The sequence below is a fragment of the Mesoplodon bidens genome (assembly GCF_964165515.1).
Source record: "Mesoplodon bidens genome assembly, chromosome: X".
NCBI classification, from domain to species: domain Eukaryota; kingdom Metazoa; phylum Chordata; class Mammalia; order Artiodactyla; family Ziphiidae; genus Mesoplodon; species Mesoplodon bidens.
In genome coordinates, this window is record NC_138163.1 from 94,153,681 (window position 1) to 94,169,073 (window position 15,393).

At 43.0% G+C, this 15,393-nt stretch overlaps 1 protein-coding gene across 9 annotated transcripts in view; it reads left to right on the forward strand.

Annotated features, from left to right (window-relative positions):
- Nucleotides 1-15,393, forward strand: part of HUWE1 (HECT, UBA and WWE domain containing E3 ubiquitin protein ligase 1) — a 143,634-nt gene that overhangs the window by 106,705 nt on the left and 21,536 nt on the right. For 7 of the 9 annotated variants that reach the window (XM_081221600.1, XM_081221606.1, XM_081221604.1 and 4 more), the window contains 11 exons: nt 2,243-2,457; nt 5,731-5,942; nt 6,406-6,588; nt 9,175-9,347; nt 9,697-9,845; nt 10,598-10,673; nt 11,525-11,623; nt 12,212-12,345; nt 12,533-12,701; nt 14,095-14,323; nt 14,953-15,131. In XM_081221600.1, coding sequence (XP_081077726.1) covers nt 2,243-2,457; nt 5,731-5,942; nt 6,406-6,588; nt 9,175-9,347; nt 9,697-9,845; nt 10,598-10,673; nt 11,525-11,623; nt 12,212-12,345; nt 12,533-12,701; nt 14,095-14,323; nt 14,953-15,131 — 1,818 coding nt within the window. The remainder of the gene's footprint in view (nt 1-2,242; nt 2,458-5,730; nt 5,943-6,405; nt 6,589-9,174; nt 9,348-9,696; nt 9,846-10,597; nt 10,674-11,524; nt 11,624-12,211; nt 12,346-12,532; nt 12,702-14,094; nt 14,324-14,952; nt 15,132-15,393) is intronic. The other 2 variants (XM_081221607.1, XM_081221608.1) reach the window with 2 other exon arrangements.

The following is a 15,393-nucleotide window of genomic DNA, read 5'->3' on the forward strand; positions in this document are numbered from 1 at the left end:
CCTGGGCAGGCAATAGGGGAATACAGGCATAACTGTCACATTTACTTGTAAGTGAACTTTCTCAGGGGTGAGCTCAGCGTTCTGTAAACAAAAGGTCCATCCCAGGTATCTGAGACCAGTTTAGTCTTTATACTCTTCAGGAATTCAGGAATACATGCAGATCTCCTTAGAGCTAGCAGCTCAGGACTGTAGGCCCCATTGCTACCAGCTCCAGAAATTACAATGCTTTCTTTAGGGTCTGTAGAAGACTGCCATTTGATTGCCCCAGTGAGAGCTGGTGCTATAGGCACAACAGTGATGTTAAAGAGTGTCCATTAATGACCAGAGCCAAGTAAATCAAAGACCCTGGGCCCAAATGCCAGCTTTCTATATCAGCATTTCACGCGTGCCTACGTTTTCTTATTGGGATCTATTCCATTTCATAGTATATGGCATCCTGGCCCTGCACCCACCCCTCATTATATGCTAAAATTAATGGAACTGGCCATTAAAAAGAGTGAAATTTTGCCATTTACAGCAACATGGATGGACTTGGAGGGCATTATGCTAAGTGAAATAAGTCAGACAGAGAAAGACAAATACTGTATGGTATCACTTACACATGGAGTCTAAAAAAATAAACTGGTAGGACTTTGCTGGTGGCGCCGTGGTTAAGAATCCTCCTGCCAGTGCGCGGGACATGGGTTTGATCCCTGGTCCAGGAAGATCCCACATGTCGCAGAGCAACTAAGCCCGTGTACCACAACTACTGAGCTTGCACTCTAGAGCCCGCGAGCCACAACTACTGAGCCTGCGTGCCTAGAGCCCATGCTCCACAACAAGAGAAGCCACCGCAATGAAGAAGCCTATGCACCACAACAAAGAGTAGACCCCACTCGGCGCAACTAGAGAAAACCCGCGTGCAGCAGTGAAGACCCAAAGCAGCCAAAAGATAGATAAATTTTTAAATATATGTGTGTATTTTTTAAAAACTAGCAAATATAACAAAAGAGGCAGACTCACAGATACAGAGAACAAACTAGTGGTTACCAGTGGGGAGAAGGAAGCGGGGAGGGACGGTATAGGGGTAGGGGATTAAGTACAAACTATAGTTATAAAATAAGCTACACAACGGAATTAGTTATAAAATAAGCTACACAACGGAATTAGTTATAAAATAAGCTACACAACGGAATATATTGTACAACACGGGGAATATAGAATAAATAAAGTTAATGGAACTGTAACTTAACTAACCCAGTAGTGGTTGCTGTGGTAACATCCTTTAGTTCTACTCTTTAAACCTCTCCGTATATTTCTTTTGGTAGCTTCCATGCTGGCTTATAGAACTTTGGTGCCAGTGACACTATTCTGGCTACAAGATTTATATGGTAGATTCTTACTTTCTAGCAGTTTCAACAGAGCCCATTGGCTACTTGCCAAGAATTAGAGAAATGTCATGTGGAAGCAATTCTAATGAGACCTTCAAGAGCTCCTTCTCCTTGACAGGGAGGATCTTTGAAATCTAAGTTGAGATGTTGTACTTAATGCCAGTTTAGTCCCTGGAGGATAAGCTTAAAAGGCTAATAATTAGTAAAATATTGGTTAACTCATTTTGGTGGACTTACTGCTCATATGTAGTATATAGTATGGGTGATGGTAGTATCATTCAAGGGAAGCATCATTGCCCACTATGTGGCAGACTATAGTAGACACCAAAATGAATCAGATTCATTCCCTGCACTTAAAGAATTTTGTCTAGTGAGGGTGACATGCAGTGCTTTTAGTACAAGATAACTGCTGGAATGGAGGCGTGCTGGGATAAGTTATAGAGTGGGCACATGATAATGATAGCATCTCAGTGTGCCTGGATGAAGCAGGAAAGCATTTATAGAGGAGATCATCTTTTGAGCTTAGCTAGATTAAGTAAATGTGTGCCACACAGACGTGGGAAGAAGAGGTAAAAGAGTATACAAGGCATGTTTGGAGAACTACTATTAGTACAGTATTTCTGGAACATAAAATGTATAAGAGGAGGGAAATGGCGGAAGATGTGTGAACAGTTGGGTAAAGCCTCTCTGTTGTAACTATATCCGGAGAGCACATCTGAGACCTGTGTCATATTAGCTATCTGTCTTTCCACTGCAGTAGGAGGAGGGCATTCAATTTGTACTAGTGGCCTGAAGTATCCTTTCCACCTAAGACTTGATTTTGCCAATATTCCAGTGTGGAATTGAACCAGTGTTTGGCTCTTTCTCAACAGCTTCAACTCCAGAGGAGTCTCGGGATGGGAAGAAAGATAAAGAAGGGGACCGGGCGTCTGAGGAAGGCAAGCAGAAAGGCAAGGGCAGCAAACCATTAATGCCCACCTCCACTATTCTTCGGCTTCTGGCAGAGTTGGTGAGATCCTATGTTGGTATTGCTACCCTGATTGCCAACTACAGCTATACTGTGGGCCAGTCTGAGCTGATCAAAGAGGTAAGATTTCTAATTTCTGCTTAATATTTTATACTGTTATAATTTGGATACCTGCTATGTGTTGGATGTTTTGCTAGGAGCCCGTGCATGCTAACCCAGTGATGAGAGAGGCAGAGGCCTCTTAAGACACATTAAAGAGCTAGGCCTTTTTTTCCATGATGTGGAGCCATTAGGCTCATTTGCAGGGAGTGAGTTGATATAGTTTGTTAATTTGTTTTGTAGAAAATCACTTGATCTGCCTTATTAGAGACTGCAAAAGGCAAGGTTGGAGTCAGAGAGACCAGTCAGGACGCTGATATAGTAGTCTAGGTAATACAGGACCTTGATGAAGTTGGAGGGGGAAATGAATGAGTTGAAGAGATGTTTTAACAGTAGAAATGGACGAGATTGGATTTGGAGGATAAAGGTGAAATCAAGGACTCAAGAGATGTTTCTTGTTTTGTGTTTTTTTAATTCCTTTTGTTAGAAGAGGAAATGGTTTGAAGAGAAAGTGTAGAATTTGAGAGGTATCTGTGGATCACCTAGGTAAAGGTATCTAGGAGACAGGAGAATAAATGAAGTACACAGTATTGGAGTTTATCTTCCAGATGTACTCACACCTGTGCAAAGACACCTGATGTGGTAACAGTACTGGTAATAAATAGAATATAAGAAAAGCCTAAATGTTCATCAATAGAGCATGGGAAAGAATGAAGTCATATTTTATATGTCCTGATACAGAATTATCTTCAGGTTGGATTTTTCAAGTGAAAGGATACTTTTAAGAAACCTTCTCATGTTCCCATATATGTAAAAGGGGTACCCAAGGAGGTTTTTTTCATAAAGGAGACCTTGTTTTGGAGGTCACATAGCTATTTTATGGTTAGTAAGCAGTAAAGGGTGTGAGAATGGAACAGGGGCAATAATGTTGCAAAGAATCTATGACAGCAGCTGCCATTTTTAAGCTATTTTTATCTTAATCCAAGCTTTTAAAATGCATACAAAAATACACAACTCCTAAATGATTCACCAGTTAATTTTTCTTGGATGACTCCCACTAAATTCAACATTAGAAACTCCACAAAAGCTAATCCCACTCACACCTTTGCACATCTCCCCTTCCCCTTTGAACTTCCATAAGGTCACCATTATCTTGCGTTCGTGAATTGGGTTTGCGCTTTATGTAAGTGGAATCTTACAGTATGTCCTGTGTCTGGCTTCTTTTGCTTAACGTGTTTGCAACTACATCTTTGTGTGTAGTTTTAGTTTATTTTCATTGCTGTATAGAATTCCGTTGTGTGAATGTAACAGTCTTATCCATTCTAGTGCTTATTGACAGTTGGCTAGTTTTCCTTTTGGAAGTATTAAAAGTAGTGCTGCTACGGTCGCTCTTATACATGTCTTGGTGAACATACATAAGTTCGTGTGTGTGTGTATGTATTTATACACACACACACACGTTCATACATAAGTTCATATATTTCTGTTGGGTGCTGTGTGCCTAGGAGTGGAATTGCTGGTCTGTTCAGCTTTAGCAACTGATAACAAGTTTTCCAGAGCAGTTGTGTCAATTGATATTGACACAGCACAGCATATGGAAGTTTGGATTATTTCACCTCCTTGCCAATATTTGGTATTCCTGTTTTTCATTTTAACCATTCTAGTAGGTTCATACTGGTATTGCATTGTGGTTAAAATTTCCCTGTCTTTGTTGGCCATTTGTATATTCTCTTTTGTGAAGTGTCCAAGTCTTTTATTCTTATTTTCTACTGAGTTCTTTACATATTCTGGATATAAGCCCTTTATGGAATGTGTGTATTAAGTATATATTAGGCATTTATTTCAAAGCTTATACTCATTTATGCCAGTTGTAGTTATAATAGCATACTTGTGGAATAAGACGCTTAATTGCAAATTTATTAAGTATCTGCTTTAATATGTGTCAAGTGACCCACTTACTGGTACTGGGTGCTCATAGGTGCTTTACAGATACTATTGATAATCCTCACCTCAGCACTGCAAGGTTGTTGGTATTGCTCCCCTTAACAGAGAGAAGAGAAGGCTCAGAGAGGTCAGTAACTTGCCCGAGGCCACACTTCAGAGTAGCAAGACTAGGATTAGAGCCCAGGTCTCTGGTTTCAAATCCAGATTCCTCCCACTCAGTCACGGTTGCACGAATCCACTCAGTCGCCCAAATTGCAAGGCTTTTTTTTTTTTTCAGTTTTTACTGGTAATGTTACACTTTTTTTCAGAAAACTGTTTTAACTTTGTATTTTATTCACTACTGGGAAATTTTTATTTCTAATAGTTAACAGGGTCACCTTATCTAATTTCCCAGAGCCTAAAATTCTTCAATGCATTTTTTTAAAATATTTATTTATTTATTTATTTGGCTGTGCCGGGTCTTTGTTGCGGCACACGGGCTCTTTTAGTTGCAGCATGTGGGCTCTTGGTTGCAGCATGCAGGATCTAGTTCCCTGACCAGGGCTCGAACCCAGGCCCCCTGCATTGGGAGCGTGGAGTCTTAACCACTTGACCACCAGGGAGGTCCCTTCAATGCATTTTTTAAATTGAGGTAAAATGCACATAAAACTAAGTATCTTAAAGTATACAGTTGAGTGACATTTTACATTCAGTGTCGTGCAACCATCATCTCTATCTAGTTCCAAAATCGCCACTGCATTTTGATCCAAAATCTACTTGAATGACAACAGAACTAAGTTTCTTTCTAAGATAAAGAATTATCAGGGCAGAAATCATTTTTAGAGGGGGAGGGAAAGTCTGACTTAATTTCCTTCCCTGTTATTGGGCCTTTTTTGCTATTTTAAGTAACCCTGCATTAACTATTTCTGCATATCCATATCTGTGACTGTGCTGTGTGTTTCTCATTCAACCCCTGCCAGTTTTTAGCCCAGGGTCCTGGGCACATTGTAGGTTTCAGTAAATACTACAATTTAATTAGAAACTGGAGTAATTGTAGTACTGAATTAGGGATCAAGGTTTGAATCATCGCCATTGACTTAAGTTCTTTGGCAAGCCACATTTCTTTAGGCCTCAGATTAATGAAGATGTGTAAACTTGGAAAATGAATGGAATTTGGAAGCATAAACTCGAGATTTGTTACTCACTTGGCTTGGACCTTTAAGTCTTGATTTTTTCGTCTATAAAGTGGGCCTGATAATCATTGACTGGATGACTCCAAGGATCAGTTCTGTGTGCGTGTACCTTGTTGATGTGCAAACAGTATGGCATAATTGTGCTTGTGAGTAAATGTCATGATTAATGACTTTTCAGGACTGCAGTGTGCTAGCTTTTGTCCTGGACCACCTCCTCCCACATACCCAGAATGCAGAAGACAAGGACACACCTGCCCTGGCCCGCCTATTCCTCGCAAGCCTGGCTGCCGCAGGGAGTGGCACAGATGCCCAGGTGGCCCTTGTGAATGAAGTAAAAGCAGCCCTGGGAAGGGCACTGGCTATGGCTGAGAGTACAGAGAAACATGCCAGGTAAAATCAATGCCTGACTTAGTGCTAATAACCAGTAGCATCCCCTAACTTCATTCTTGTCCCATGGATTCCTTGCATTTGAACAAGAGTTCTGGTCATACTGGCACTGTACATTCTCTGGTTCTCTCAGATAGTTCTAGTGCTACAAAATACCCAAAGCACTAATGACACTTGGAGGAGGTGGGTAAACAGCTCAGAGAAAACAAAGGGATGTTTTCATTATATTTCTAGGGTCTTCAAGCAAGAAGTTGAGGGGGTTATTCAACTTTACTTTTTCAAATTATGTTTAAAGAAAATGAAGAATGCCTCCACCCAGGGAGTGAGTTCTTTCTTACCTGTTTAGATGTTACTTCCAGAAGGAAACACAAAAGAAACCAGGAGGGTTATCTGAGGCAAGTTAGTGAAGACGTGGCCTAAGAATGGGCTGTATTCACATGATAGAGATGTCAAACTTCTCTCCTAGGCTTCAGGCGGTGATGTGTATCATCAGTACTATCATGGAGTCCTGCCCCTCCACCTCCAGTTTCTACAGCAGTGCAACAGCCAAGACCCAACACAATGGCATGAACAACATCATTCGACTCTTCCTGAAGAAGGGACTGGTTAATGACCTGGCCAGAGTTCCTCACAGCCTGGACCTGTCCAGGTAAAATTATTCCTGACCTCCAGCACCAGGCTTTTGCCCTCTCCTTAATCGTGCTTCGTACTTGTCCATTTGCCTAGTATTTCATGTATCCTTGCCAGATAAGTAATTAGCAGCCAGTGTGATAGGAAGAGTTTGGATGTAGGCGGGAACCTGAGTTCTTAGTATTGTTGCTTTTAAGCAAGGCACTTTCCTTTCTTTGGGCCTTAATTCTCTCATTTGCCGCAAACCCATGAGTTGGTCTGTATCGGTAGTTTTTTTCCCAAGCTTCCCCCCTCTTAATTATTGTAAGAAGATTATTATGGACCTTGTATTACATCTGGTTATGTCCTCTGAGTCTCTGTTATTCTAATACGGGTCCTTAATTTTTTTTAATCTTCATTTTATTGCTGTTGTTCATGAACGAATTTATTGAAGTGATCAGACCTGCAGAATGTTTTCCTAGATTTGGTCCACTTGGTTCCACACAGTGTAGTTTAACTTGTTGCTTTTACTCCCTGTTTGCTGTAAGCTTAGAGGTAGAGGCCTAATGGAGCAATTTAAATATTATTTGGCTAGGATATATCATAGATGATGATGTACATTTCATATTATGTCATGGGGAGGTGCATCTCTTTGAACTACCATTAATCATGATAAGATTGACCACTAGGGTAGAGTGATAATCATCATTGTACTGTTATATTTTCCTCCTTCTTACTAGAAAATAACAGTGTTATTACTTCAGCACTGTGCAAATGTCTAGTTCCCTATCAACCATATACCTAATTAATGGTCTTAACACCAGTTGATAATCCTTGCCTGCGTCTTTTAATTTCTTAGAGGGTTACCAATGACAACTTTGTAATTTCTGTCATTCCTTCTACATTATTAGCTGCTATATTTCTGTGATTATAGCTCCAGTTCAAGAGGGAAAGTTGGTTACTCTGTAATACAGTTCCTACTAAAAAGCCAGGATAAAAACTTAATTTTTTCCCTTCAGTCACCAATTTTCAGAGTAAAGTCAAAAATGGGTTAAACTCCACCTCAAATACGAGCTCTGGCTTTCTATTTTCTGTGTAGTATTATGGACTCATGAATTTTCCTTGATTTTTAAAATCTGATTGAATTACTTGGATCACTACAGTTATCCTTCTTTTCGTGCTCATCCTTCATGTTCTTTTTCATTACACCTTTGGGCTTGTGGGACCTCTTCAAACTGACTTCTTTGTTCTTTTGATAACAACCTCATCAGTTTTTTTCTTAATGTTTAAAAAATTTTGAGCTCACAGTATAATGAGCACTGTATGTCTCACCTAGATTAACCAGTGGTTAGCATTCTGTCCTATTTGCTTTAGTTCCCCCGCTCCTCTTTTCGTGAGGTAAATCATTTGAAATTTGTTATAAATGTGATGCTTAACCTCTGAATACTTCAGCATATGTCTCCTAAGAACAAACATTCCATTACATAGCTAAAATACCGTCATCACCTCTAAGAAGCTTACCATTAATATAATAATACTCACTATGTACTTCATATTCATCTATCTCCAATTATTCTAAGAATGTCTTTATATCTTGGGGGAGAGTGTGTTGATCCAGGATCCAGAGAGTATCATTCATCGCATTTGATTGCCACGTGTCTCTTATTTTTTTGACATTTGACTGTTTTGAAGAGTCCAGAAGGTCGAATGTCTTATAGAACATCCCATAGTCTGGATTTGTCTAATTGCTTCCTTATGGTTAGGTTCAGGGTAAACTTTTTTGGCAAGAATACTACATAGGTGATGTTTGCCTTTCTCAGTGCATCACATCAGGAGACGCATAATGCCAGTTTGTCCCATTACTGGGTGATGCTAAGTTTGATCACATAGTTAATGGTAGAGTTCCACTTTGTATTAACGAATTATCCGTGAGGTGATGCTTTGAGTTCACGTGAAGATCACGTGAATATCCTATGCCCTGAAGACTTTTTTTTTTTCCTGCAGTACACAGGCCTCTCACTGTTGTGGCCTCTCCCGCTGCGGAGCCCAGGCTCTGGATGCACAGGCTCAGCGGCATGGCCCATGGGCCCAGCCGCTCCGCGGCTCGTGGGATCCTCCCGGACCGGGGCACAAACCCGTGTCCCCTGCATCGGCAGGCGGACTCCCAACCACTGCACCACCAGGGAAGCCCTGCCCTGAAGATTTTTAACTCAGTAGTTTTAGCATTCACTAGTGGTCTTTACCTAGATCACTTAACATTGCTGGTTGCAGTGATAGTTTTCTGATTCTTTCATTCCTGTTTATTAGCCGGCGTTCTTATATAATAATGAAGACCTCTTTCTGCCTGCATTTGTATCCCTGTGGCTGCAGATTATATTTAATGTGTTACAATCTATTACCATTATCATTCTTTTTGATGCTAAGATTTGGCCTGTGGTAATGACCCCATTTTTTAGTTTTAAAGCCTTCTTGCTTTTGAAGGCCTTCTGGCACGACAAGATGTCTCAGGCTCACCTTGTACCTTCCATGTCCCATTCCGGGGATCAGTTGTTACTCTGATGAGCCTTGGTTCCTTTTAGTATGGATTTCCGTGCTCAGTTCATCTCTGTATCTTCCTTTATCTCAGTCCCAACATGGCCAACACAGTCAATGCTGCTCTGAAGCCTTTGGAAACACTTTCCCGGATTGTGAACCAGCCCAGTAGCCTTTTTGGCAGCAAGAGTGCTTCTAGCAAGAGCAAGTCTGAGCAGGATGCCCAAGGAGCTGCTCAGGACTCTAATAGCAACCAACAGGACCCAGGTAGGGAATCAGCCAATGGACTGGAGAGCTGGCCGGGTGGGTGTAGTTATTTTATGGGCATGGCATCACAACTGTTCTAGCTTGGTATTGTTTCCCTGGGAACTTGCTGGCCTTCCACAGATCTGTCATAGTGGCGTGGGAATCTGCCCCACAAAGAATTCCTTAAAATTGCAGCCTTATTTGGCTATCCTCACACGTAGCCTTGTCTTTTCCTTTGTCACCCATTCATTTATTCTCTGAGAACTTGTAAATTTGCCCAGGGAAGGGACCTTACTGTCTTACGCTTGTCTCATGGTGCCCTGCACATAGGCACCCTTTGATTATTTTGCTGGTTGGTTGATTGTTTCAGGCGAGCCTGGGGAAGCAGAAGTGCAGGAGGAGGATCATGATGTCACTCAGACAGAGGTGGCAGATGGGGATATCATGGATGGGGAGGCTGAAACCGACTCAGTGGTGATTGCTGGGCAGCCTGAGGTGCTCAGTTCACAAGAGATGCAGGTAGGGAGGCAGATCACCCAGCATATCCCTGTTGTGGTGCTGAACCAAACCCCCAAGTGTTGTGGGTGGGTGAGTACTTTAGATCCTTGCCTAAATTCATTTGTCTGTTTTGCAGAGGAGCACAGATGATAATGCTTAGTAGATGCTCAGTAAATGTGTTTGAATTGTATTAAATGAGGGGTGGGTGCAGAGCCAGGATGCCATATACTATCTCTAAAATGGAGTAGATCCCAACAAGAAAACATAGGCGTGGGTGAAATGCTGATATAGAAAGCTGGCCTGAGCCCTTTGGGCCCAGGGTCTTTGATTTACTTGGTTCTGGTTATTAATGGATGCTCCTTAACATCACTGTTGTGCCTATAGCACCAGCTCTCACTGGGGCATTCAAATGGCAGTCTTCTACAGACCCTAAAGAAAGCATTGTAATTTCTGGAGCTGGTAGCAATGGGGCCTACAGTCCTGAGCTGCTAGCTCTAAGGAGATCTGCATGTATTCCTGAATTCCTGAAGAGTATAAAGACTAAACTGGTCTCAGATACCTGGGATGGACCCATTTGAAGGACAGTCTGAGTGTGGATTGGCAGCACGTGGTAGTTGCTGTGCTCTTAGCACCAAGTGTGTGGTGTTTATGTAACATCCTCTGTCACATATTATCCTAGAAATATATGCTCCCTTGCTGGCTTTTTTTAGGGTTGAGCACCAGCACAATGATAGACTTGTGTGCATCCATATATATGTTCTATTTCTCTCCAGGTTGAGAATGAGCTGGAGGACCTGATAGATGAGTTGCTTGAGAGGGATGGCGGATCTGGGAACAGTACAATTATAGGTGAGAGCCCCAGAACTGAGTATAGCCTCTTCCTTTGCCTCAGTCTCTCTCGGGAGGACCCTTTTTCTCATCATCTGCTTGCTCAGCTCTGCCTGAGGGCTCATAGCCAGCCTAGATTGCTGCTTGTCTTGATGTTGACAGTCTTACAGATGAAAAATTCACAAGCCATCTACAGACCTGTGGCTGGTCTGAAGTGTTGCCTGTGTGGGGGAGGTGGAGGGGGTGGCCATCAGTATAGATAATACATCAGGCACATCAAGGGTGTTTATTCATGGAGGCCTAGAGGAGGCTATAGAGGCTGTAGGGTGAGAAAGTGCTTTCCTTTCAGTTCTTCAGTGAATCCAGGAGCTTTCTGCCTCTAAGTCTCAGTAGTGTAAAAAGAGTGATCATTCCCTAAGGATCTTTTACAACTTTTACAGCTGAGTTGTAAAAAAGTTGCTTTTTACAATTCAGGAAAAACAGCAAAGGTACTCTACTGTCACCTGGCTCCAAGGGTATATGTTACTTGTTTTTATTTTATTGATGAAGAAAATCAAAGGATAAACAGAAGTAGACATGTATTCTTAAACTTGACAAGGCTTTTTCACACCCATTATCCTCTGTGGTTTCACAGTTAGTGGGATTGGCAGGGCAGATGTGATCATCCCATTTTACATATGAGGAAACTGAGACTCAGACAGGTAAAGTGACTGGCCAAGCTCACCTAGCTAGTCAACAGCAGAGAACCCAGGTCTTCCTCATCCAAAAAAAAAGTGGATATCTGCTGGGTGTACATAGCTACTTTAGGCCCACCCAATCTGGAAAGGGAAGTCCTCTGTTGTTCAGTGAAGGCTCTGCTCTGTAACCTTCAGTGAGCAGAAGTGGAGAGGATGAATCACAAGAGGACGTGCTGATGGATGAAGCTCCTTCCAACCTCAGCCAAGCTTCCACCTTGCAGGCCAACCGAGAAGGTGAGAGTGCCGAGGCCGGAAAGGCCTCCCTTCTTGCCCTGCACGTCTGACAGACACTATACTAGGGTTTTCCTGGAGGCAGCTGCCCACATGTGCAGAATAAGGAAGCATCTGTCTGCATGCGCTGACATACACCATCCACTTTATCCTCAGCCAGTTTTTCAAATAACATGTTAACTACTGCTTGCCCAAAAGTTTGTCACTTCTTACTTGGTTCGCTTTCTTCTCACCCGCCTGCTATCATCGCTCCAGATTCCTTCTTACCAGCAGGATGCAGTCAGTAGCAAAGTAGGGCTGGAAAGGCAAGGGGGCACCAACAGACTTGGCCAAGTCCTAGACCATGGCTCCTCAAGCACCACCCTATAGCCAGCCTCCACATTCAGCCGCATGGCTCAGCATATTGATGCATTGGTTGGCACTCTCAGGAAATCGGGGCTGGCTCACTAAGTCTGTACATCACCCCAGATCTGGTTCTTCCTCTCCTAGAGTCAAATACCCCATCGCCTTCCCACTCAATCTGCTGGCCTGCACAGTAGCCTGTTTTCTAGCTACTCAGTATAGTCCTCCAATGTGCTCCCTTTGTTTTAGATTCCATGAATATCCTGGACCCTGAGGATGAGGAGGAGCACACTCAGGAAGAGGACAGCAGTGGCAGTAACGAGGATGAGGATGATAGTCAGGATGAAGAGGAGGAGGAGGAGGAAGATGAGGAAGATGATCAGGTGAGGGGGGACTGTGTTTGGGTTGGTTCAGACATCCTCTTCCACGGGAACACACAACTGGAGGAAACCAACAGTCTGGGTTGCTAGCCTCAGCGCCTCCCTCCCTCGTGTGCACATGTGGCCATGACACCAGACTTCAGAAAATCCTTACCTCCAGCAATTCTCCATCTCCTATTTTCCCCTTAAGGAGGATGATGAAGGTGAAGAGGGAGATGAAGACGATGACGACGATGGCTCTGAAATGGAATTGGATGAGGATTACCCTGATATGAACGCTTCTCCCTTGGTCCGATTTGAGCGCTTTGACCGGGAGGATGATCTCATCATTGAGTTTGACAACATGTTCTCCAGTGCTAGTAAGACACAGGGGCTCAGCTGGGTTTTATCTCTTGATTCTTATACCCTGAACTAGAGCAGCTATCAATCTGATACAGAAAGCACCTCTTTTCTTATGCCAACTTCCTGGGGCAAGGGATATCTGAATCCATCTCTCTCAGTAAGTGTATACCTAGAAGGAGGAATTGTGAGAGGCTCCTTTTGTTCTCTCCACCTCAGTAAACAGGCAGCCAGCCATTTTAGAGCCTGGACAACTTACAACTTGATGATTTGCTTGAATTAAAAAAAAAAAAGTGAGACCAAGGCTGACTGCATCAGGCACCCATGTGTACGCTACAGTGATAGGGCAATCACTAATCCTTATGTCTGTAACACTGGATCTTGAGAGTGGGTAGACACCTTTGAGCTTGGCATTGGGGAGTAGATTTGAACACATTCACTCTGTTCATCAAAAATGCATCTTTTCGGAGGAGAGAGTGAATCTCTTCTCTCTTCCCCCATCAACGTCAGAGTTCCCTTTTAGCATCCAGTTCTTAAAACCAAGCTGTCTTGAGAGGGCAGGTCTTTACTCCCAAATCACAAGCATGATATAGCAGAAAACACCGAACTGTTCTGGTCTGTTGTCTTGGCCAAGTAGTCTCTTACCTCTTTGAGCCTCAGTTTGTCACCTTTGAGCCTCAGTTTGTCACCTGTAAATGAAAAATGTGAAAAGAAAAAAAAAAATGGGGTGGATTACATAATTTTCAAGATACTTTTCTATTCTGTGATTTTCTTTGCATTTTTGTGATTTCCATCAATCTTCCTTACTAAGTTGAGCCTCTGTCCATTCAGCAAATTGAACAAATATTTGAGGAGTGCCTACTGTGTCCTAGGTGCTAGGGATACGGCAATAAAAAAGAAAACAGTCCTTTTCCCTCATAGGAGCTTATGGTCTATTAGGAATTATGAGTCAGCAGGCATTACATTGTAGTATGGTAAGAAAGCACAGAGTAAAGGGTTTTTAGGCCCATTTGTAGAATCCACAGAGTAAAGGGTTTTTAGGCCCATTTGTAGAATCAGAAAAAGTGATATCTAGGCCAAGAACAAAAGTACAGGTGAAGAAGGGGGAGAGGAGTCGTCAAGGTGGAGAGAACAGCATGTTTCTGAGGGGCCTACAAGCATCACTGTGGCTTAGTATAGAGAATGGATTGGGAGAAGGTACTATTTAGGAGGCTGTTGCAGTATCTAGGTGAGAGATGGTGGCATAAGCCATGGTAGTGTCAGTGATCGTAGATGAGGCATGGGAATGAGGGAGAAAGGACAAAGCTCAGGTTTCCGTGTGAGGAAGTAAGGCCCAGGAGACTTGGTTCTGCTTGAACAACCATAGAAGAAATTTCTTTTTGGCACTGACCCCTTTGCATACTGTACTTGCAGCAGACATCCCCCCATCCCCAGGAAATATCCCTACCACCCACCCACTGATGGTACGCCATGCAGACCACAGTTCCCTGACACTGGGCAGTGGCTCTTCTACAACACGTCTCACCCAGGGCATTGGGCGCAGTCAGAGGACCCTGAGGCAGCTGACGGCCAACACAGGTCACACCATTCACGTTCACTACCCTGGGAATCGTCAGCCCAATCCTCCTCTTATACTCCAGAGGTGAGTTACAAGGAAGATTGTTGGCTCAATGAGCTTCAGCATTGTCTTGACCTGGGGGGATAATGCTGTTGTCACACACACAGATAATGTATTTGTCCTGTTTCTTTGTGGATTATATGTGCAGCCTTTGGGAGAATACCAAATTGTATAACATGTTTTTCTGCTTAAGTGTCCTGTACATACAGTCAGCAGTCACTAAGCATCTCATATGCCAAACACTTAGCACTTAAGATATGGTCAGGACAGGATCCCTGCCCTTTGGCTTAGAGTTTCTCCCACTAGGGAGAAACAGTTTTAGAAGTGAAAGGAAGGAATATAGGTATCATAATGGTCAATGTACAGACGGTAGTGGGTGTACAAGAGAGGTATTATGCCCTAACACAGTGCCTGATATTATCAGTGACACTCACTCTGTTCCAGGAACTATGGAGTAATACGCAACCTTAGCCCAAAACAAGTTTGCAAACTGATGGAGTAGTTAGAAAAGTAACTGAGACTTATGTGCAATATGATCAGGTCCATAATAATGTCATGCATTTCGTAGAGGATACAGAAAGGATCTCACAATAACAGTTTGCAGTGCCCCTATGGATGTACAGTGACCATGGTACCCCACCATCACCCTACAGGTTGCTTGGTCCCTCTGCTGCTGCTGACATCCTTCAGCTGAGCAGCAGCCTTCCCCTACAAAGCCGAGGCCGGGCCCGCCTCCTAGTGGGCAACGATGACGTCCACATCATCGCCCGGTCTGATGATGAACTACTGGATGACTTTTTCCATGATCAGAGTACAGCTACCAGCCAAGCAGGCAAGTTTATGTGGTGAAAGAGAGGGTAACGTTTGTCTGGTTCTTTTTCCCTGCTGAGGGAAAGCAGAACAGTATCTGCCCTGCCTGGAGAAATCCCATTTTATAGGAGCCAGAACCACTCAGTGATTTAGCCAAGGGCAATAAAAACCGTATTACATCTGGATACCTATGATGTTCCAAACCTTGTGATAGACATTGGGTCCTGTTAGGGAAATACTGCAGTTTTGGGATCAATAGATGCATGACAATGCCAAGAGTCTCA